This window comes from Lathyrus oleraceus, chromosome 5 (assembly GCF_024323335.1).
Source record: "Lathyrus oleraceus cultivar Zhongwan6 chromosome 5, CAAS_Psat_ZW6_1.0, whole genome shotgun sequence".
NCBI classification, from domain to species: Eukaryota; Viridiplantae; Streptophyta; class Magnoliopsida; order Fabales; family Fabaceae; genus Lathyrus; species Lathyrus oleraceus.
The window spans coordinates 25,030,358-25,037,226 of NC_066583.1; the positions used below are offsets into that span (position 1 = coordinate 25,030,358).

The 6,869-nt window shown below is 37.5% G+C and overlaps 1 protein-coding gene across 1 annotated transcript; it reads right to left on the bottom strand.

Moving 5' to 3' along the window:
* Positions 1–322: 322 nt before the first annotated feature.
* LOC127086474 (ATP-dependent zinc metalloprotease FTSH, chloroplastic) lies at positions 323–4,177 on the bottom strand. The gene is made up of 5 exons (XM_051027245.1): positions 2,635–4,177; positions 1,821–2,067; positions 1,535–1,718; positions 816–987; positions 323–695 (listed from the first exon to the last, which is right to left on the bottom strand). The coding sequence occupies exons 1-5, from the start codon at positions 3,949–3,951 to the stop codon at positions 474–476; spliced, it is 2,142 nt and encodes a 713-aa protein (XP_050883202.1). The 5' UTR covers positions 3,952–4,177; the 3' UTR covers positions 323–473.
* Between the last annotated feature and the right edge of the window lie 2,692 nt (positions 4,178–6,869).

Sequence of the window (6,869 nt, forward strand, 5' to 3'; positions counted from 1 at the left end):
AACTAAATAAGATCAAAAGCGGTTTATGTAGAAAAAAACAGCATAAATTTACATAATCAAATCAAAAATCAGTTTCATGTCCTAGTACTAGTTTGATTGAAAAAAATAACTTTTGAACCTAAAATATCCCTAATTTAGACAGAAATGAATTTTCCGTATCGTCAAATTTTCTTATATTATATATAGAATATTTATACAAAAGAGACTTTTATTAATCTAACGTTAACAACTACAATTTAAAATAATCTCTTCTCTCCTCTATTTCTCCTTAAGAGACTTTCATAATGTATGGTTGCTCATTAAGCATGTTATACACCACCAGTGGCGACGGAAGAACCTTTCTTTTGCATAAGCTTTATGTGCACATTTTTTTACCTTAATTTGATAAAATTATTAGTAAATTGATTCTTACAGTGTACATGTTTCAGTGTATTTTATAATACAAACATTGTTGTGTCTAACGAGTAACGTTATTATGAAACATACAATTCTGCTTTTCCATCAATAAATAGACTCATGAACTCTTCACCATCAACTGTTTCTTTCTCTATGAGAAGTTGAGCAAGCTTGTGTAGAATGTCAATGTGAGTGTTGATAATTTCTGATGCTCTAACATATGCTTTCTCTACAAGTTCTCTAACCTCCTTATCCACTATATCAGCAGTTGCCATGGAATAATCTTTTTGTGATGACATCTGCAATCACAGTTTTTTAAATTGTGAGGAAATTTATTTTGAGAGGTTCAATTTACAGAGAAAAATAAAACAAGTGTTATTACTAATATCCTCATCAACCTATGTTAAAACGCGGCCTACCTGTTGTCCCAAGAATGGGTTTCCACCGCCCCCGCCAATGGCAACTTGTCCGATTTTTTTGCTGAACCCAAATCTCTCAACCATTTGCCTCGCTACTCGGGAAACTTGCTGGAAATCATTTGATGCCCCAGTGGTGACATTTTCCTGGCCAAAAATAACCTCTTCTGCGACCCTGTTTTGCCATATACATAAGAGATAAGGAATCTGCTGCATAATATTTACAGACCAAAAGCAAAAGATAATAAGACCTGCATTTCAAGTTCATACTAGGACTATAACCATGCCCCTTAAAAATATGCAACAGGTAAGTAGTAGCCTAAAACAAGTAAATCAGTATTTTAGACCTTGATATTGAAAATGTCGGTCAATATAGTCCCTCAAATTTATGAAAAAGTAATTTGGTTACTTAAACTCCACAATATCAGTCAGCTTAATCCTTTTTTCCAAATCCAGCATCGCTATTTTAAAGGTTTTAAGCTTATCTCTTGATGCAACAAGAAACTATTCAAGTCAATTTGTAGGTGTTTTATTGATTTTGATGAATGTCAACTAAAGATATATTTTAATTGATGAACTAAATTGATTGATGATTTTTAATTTAAGGAGCTAATTGGCTAATTTAGTAAATTAAGGGACTAAAGTTACAAAAATCAAGATCGAACTTCAAATAAGGAAATGTAATGTGCAAATTTCTGTGTATTGCATGGTGTTACACTGACCTTCCTCCAAGTGCAACTGCCATTTGATTTTCCAAGTAGCTTCTACTGTACAATCCAGACTCGAGTCTCTCTTCGCTGGGAGCAAAAAAGGTGAGACCACCAGCTTGGCCACGAGGTATAATGGAAATCTTAGCTACAGGGTCATATTCAGGCATCAAAGCACCAACTAAAGCATGGCCAGCCTCTGAAAATCAACAAGGAAGAAGCATGGCGATTAAGGATCCAAAAACCAACTATAACCTGCCAAGTTTGGATACTCAGAGAAAAGAAAGGGGAAAAAACATACCATGATAGGCTACTAATTTCTTCTTCTCTTCTGAGACAACAGCGTTTTTCTTTTCTGGTCCAGCAATGATCCTTTCAAGTGCATCAGATATCTCATCTTTACTTATTTCCTTGAGCTCGCGCCTGGCTGCAAGAATAGCAGCTTCATTCATCAGATTCTGAAGATCAGCCCCTGTGAATCCTGGAGTTCTCCTGGCAATTTTATCAAAGTCAACATCCTTTGCAAGTGCTTTTCCTCTAGAATGCACCTGACAGAGAAGAATAATTAAGACACAAAGTAGCACATAACATAATCAATTTAAACACCTCCAAACAAAACTAGATGCAATCAAGGTTATCCTAACCACAATATTTCATAAACTAGACAAAAAGAGCTTTGAGAAATTTTCAATTCCACCTACCCAATTCAGCTTTCAATATTACAAAATGAGTATTTAGACTCGATTTGAAGAAAATTGTAATCTAAATATGTACTAAGTACTAACTGCATGCACATGTTCTCCGCTATTAGCTGCCACCGACGAAATAAATGTCAAGGTGTATCAATAAGGGTTTCAGAAAAAGGCTTGCAATTGCAAATTGGACCATGGCATTATCATTTTAGATATATCTGCAACCACATTTAAGACTAATGTGAGATTGCATAAGCCGTATTTAACAGGAATTCTATGCAATTTTAAGCATTATGGTTGTGGCACGAGTGCAACTTAAGTCCTCTGTGTTGGTAACAAAGCAAGATACATATTAAGACAATTATTTGCTTTGGCTTCAAAAAAGTCCTTAAATAAACAAGTTGGTTATGAGAGAGTATTCACCTGAAGGATTTTAACTCTACCGGCAACATCGGGTCTATCCACGGTAACTTGCCTATCAAACCTTCCAGGTCTAAGCAATGCAGAATCAAGGACATCAGGTCTATTAGTAGCAGCCAAGACAATAACACCTGAATTACCAGAAAATCCATCCATCTCAGTCAAAAGCTGATTAATAGTCTGTTCCCTCTCATCATTCCCGCCACCCATTCCAGCTCCTCTCTGTCTCCCAACTGCATCAATCTCATCAATAAACACAATGCACGGCGCCTTCGACTTCGCCTTCTCAAACAAATCCCTAACCCTAGAAGCACCAACTCCCACAAAAAGCTCCACGAACTCCGAAGCCGCACACGAAAAGAACGGCGTACCAGCTTCACCAGCTACCGCCCTCGCCAACAATGTTTTACCGGTTCCCGGTGGACCCACCAGAAGACACCCTTTAGGAATCTTAGCTCCCAGAGCAGTGTACTTATCAGGATTCTTCAAGAAATCAACAACTTCTTGTAGCTCAAGCTTAGCCTGATCAGCACCAGCCACATCCGCGAAAGTCACTCCAGTTTCTGGCACCTCTTGGAATTTGGATTTCGATCTACCGAAATCCATGGGCCCTCCAAGCCCACCAGGACCACCGGGTCCTCCTTGACCACGCCGGAAAATCAAGAACAAACCCGCAAAAGCAAGAAACGGCAATAACAAACTACCAACGAAATTGAACAAACCGTTCCCTTGTTCACCTTCAGAAACAGAAATATCAACACCATTCATAGCCAAAATATCGATAAGGTCAGGGTCATTAGGAACGATAACGTTCGCTCTCCGTCCATCAACGGCGGTTAATTGAAGAACAGCGCCGTCTTTACTAAACCTAACTCTCTCAACCTTCCCCTTCTTAACGGCATTCAGAAACTCACTGTAACGCCACTGGCTACCGTCGGGGAGATCGGAGGAAGATTGCGCTTGAGGCTTTGGTGCTGTGAGTGAAATGTTTGGAGAGAACGGCGAGGATGAGTTTGTAGGGTTTAGTTGATTTGGTTGAGCTTCGAGTACCGGTGGTTGTGGTGGAGGTAATGTGGAATTATCGACGGCGAGAGCCACCGGAGTTATATTTAGAGACATAGAGGATAAGATAAGAGCGGAAACAGCGGCGGTTTTGAGTGGTTCTGAATAGTTATTACCATTGTTTGGTTTTAGAGAGTTTGTGAATTTGGTTTTGTAGAAAACTGGTAGTGAAATGGAGGGTTTGGTTGTTTTGGGGGTTGGGATGTTTCTTGCTCCTAAGAAGTTTGTGGAAAGGAGAGAAGTGGTGGTGAAGGCCATGGCAGTATCTATCTTATGTTAAACTAGATTGTTGGAAATTTTTGAAGGGGGAAAGAATGAATAAGTATGATGGTTAAATTGTGTGTGTAGTGTGTGAAATTGAGATTATTTAGTTTTAGAATGTGTTGTAATGTAAGAGACAATGTGCTTGATTTCGTGCCATAGATTTGGGTGGTTCTTATCTATCATGTACGTGGCCTGGACTGCATCCGTTTATCTAACGATTGTGCTGTACAAGGGTGAAATCGTAACTTTGTTTATTGGGTCGTGGCTGCTTCAGCTTCTTGTATATTTACTTGCACAAAAACTAAGAGAAGGCAAGGGAAAGTTCATTCTTACACCATTTTAAAATATAATAATATTGTCATAAGATTTTTTTTTATCAAATTGGTCTTATTAATATATTAGAATTATTGTACAAACTAATAATTAAAGCATATAAATAAATAAAGAATTTAATTGATATACACCGACAGTATAAAATAATTTTATATTTTCAGTTAATCATATCCGTTAGATATTGAAATAAGTTTGACTTTTATTTTAAAAACCTATAAAGTAATGCAAACGAGTGATGGTGATGAATCGACAATATAAATCTTTTTATACTAACAGTGCATAGTAATTCATCTCATAAATAAAATAGTAATTATTTTTTATATGAAACAATAAAAATGACATTTTAAAAAAAAATCTTAAAACGGAGGGAGTAAAAGGATTTTTTTTTCAAAGATAATCAATATTTTTAAATAAAATATTAAAATAATCAAAATTTCAAAAAATATACCAAAATAATCATCTTTTTTAACAGATGCGTCAATTGAACTTGCACATCCAATTAATCTAGAGAGGAGGTGTCATTGAAGTTGGTGCATGATCCCAATGGCTTTGCACCTAGGTGTCGGGCCTCTTGGCGCATGCATGTGTGGTGCCACATACATTGGCGCATGCCTACACTTCATAGTGTATGCGCCAATGCATGTGGCACATGCACCTTTAATTATTTTTTTTTAATTTTAAATGTTAAATTTATAATTAATTAAAAAAAATACTAAAAGTAAAAATTACATGGAATTGACAAGAAATTCAATGACTCGTCCGATTGAAACGCCCCCTTGTTCCACATCCAGGTGCGTTAGTCTGTCTTCGAGGTCTCCCACGATTTTCCTGAGGTATTTGGGGTCTTTGAGTGCTGACATGATCCAATGGTGACTGGTGTGAAGGTCTGGTGGAAGGTCCAACGGTATTTGATATATGTGTCATCATTTGTTCCCAATAGCTAGGGGGTTCTCGCCAACGGCGCTTCCGTACTTAAGGGCACTGCCCATGTTGTCGTAGTTGAGTCGTTGTGGTTGGGTGAATTGCGGACGATATGGTTGTCCGAATTGGGACATTTAGTCGGTTTGGAAACGAAACAATGGTTCCCGGGGTATACTATAGTCAAACAATGGTTGGATGTTGTAGCGATGGGATGTTTGGGTGGTCATTGGTGGGGGGCTACGGTGACATGAATTGTATGAATCATATGGGCTATAGATTATTGTGGTGGATGTGTATGGTTGTTGGTGGATAGGGTTTGATTCTTGGTTTTGAGGTTGGGTGTGTGGCATGAATGGGTTGCGAGGTTGGGTGTTTGGTTGTTGGGTGTATATGGCAGGGTGGTGGTGTGAGGTTGGTCGTTGGGTTTGGATGGGTTGACATTGTTCTTGGACGAGGATTTGTTGTTGGGCATATGATGATGAAGCTAGTTGGCGTGGATCAATCAAATATCTTGGCTCAGACATAAATTATGGCGTTGTAACCGACCTAAACCATGTCATATACTGTTGAGTTGGTCTAGCACCATGTATAATTGGTTCGTTTAAGATGTGTTGTCGTCGATTCCTCCAATGACGACACATCTCTTTTGCAAAGTCTCTTCAGTCAGAATAATCCCATTGGGCATCGACTCTTTGTTGATGCCAATCTCCCAAACACATCGGAGGTTCTGGAATTTGTTGATGCATGCCAAACTGCAGTTTTACCCGGTCACTCTAGTGCATCTCCATAGTAGTGAACCAGATAATTGGTGTTTTTGCTATCCAAATTGCATCGTCATCATGGTTAACCTGATGATCAAGACCTTGACATGACCTCTAGATAAACTGTACAAGAATATGACATGATTAGATGATATGTAATTTGATAATTATTTTTAAATCAAAAGTAAAGTTATGTAGGAGTATTACATCGCCTGGTCCAATATGGTCCAATAGATTGCGATAGACTACTACAGCGTGTTTCGGACACCTGATGTAGTTCATCCCTCTAACTGACCACCTAGATAAAAAAAACATTTGAAAAATATTATTTACAGTTAGTTGTAATATAAAATCTAATAAATTAGATGGTAAATTTTTAAAATTACTTTGTTACAAAGAGGAATATGAATGGTTTCTCGTTTACCGGGGCGAGTGACGACATTCTTGACCAACCTCATGCTTGTAGCAAATATGCGCATGAATAAAACGTACAAGTACTTTTTTTTTGGCATATTTACACAACACATTATATAGATGGGCCAAAATAGATGAACCCCAACTATATGTGCTTACCTTATTTATATTTCGTAACAACGGTAAATATATAATATTTACCGTATTACAAGTACTTTCGGGAAATAAAAAATTACCAAATAAAATCATAATATAACGCCGAGCTTTAATTATCTTTTCATACTCGGTAGATTCTTCGGTCAATGTTATACTCGCATAATATTATTTGAGATATTTTAAGTTAATACCTTAACCCCTAGCTTGACCAGAAGTCTCTCCCGTAGCTTGGTCGTCACACAAAGGGGCACCCTATTTACCGTGAAAATTGGTAAATAATCGTGATCTTCCAAATTGCTAAATTTGGTTATTATAGGATCGATCAGA

What these genes read in the sequence shown, in the direction of transcription:
- LOC127086474 (XM_051027245.1), bottom strand. Translation starts at nt 3,951, where the DNA reads ATGGCCTTCACCACCACTTCTCTCCTTTCCACAAACTTCTTAGGAGCA. An exon ending in GAAATTAGTAGCCTATCATG is followed by an intron (nt 1,719 to 1,820) that starts GTATGTTTTTTC and finishes GTTGATTTTCAG; the next exon opens with AGGCTGGCCATGCTTTAGTT. An exon ending in ACCCATTCTTGGGACAACAG is followed by an intron (nt 696 to 815) that starts GTAGGCCGCGTT and finishes CTGTGATTGCAG; the next exon opens with ATGTCATCACAAAAAGATTA.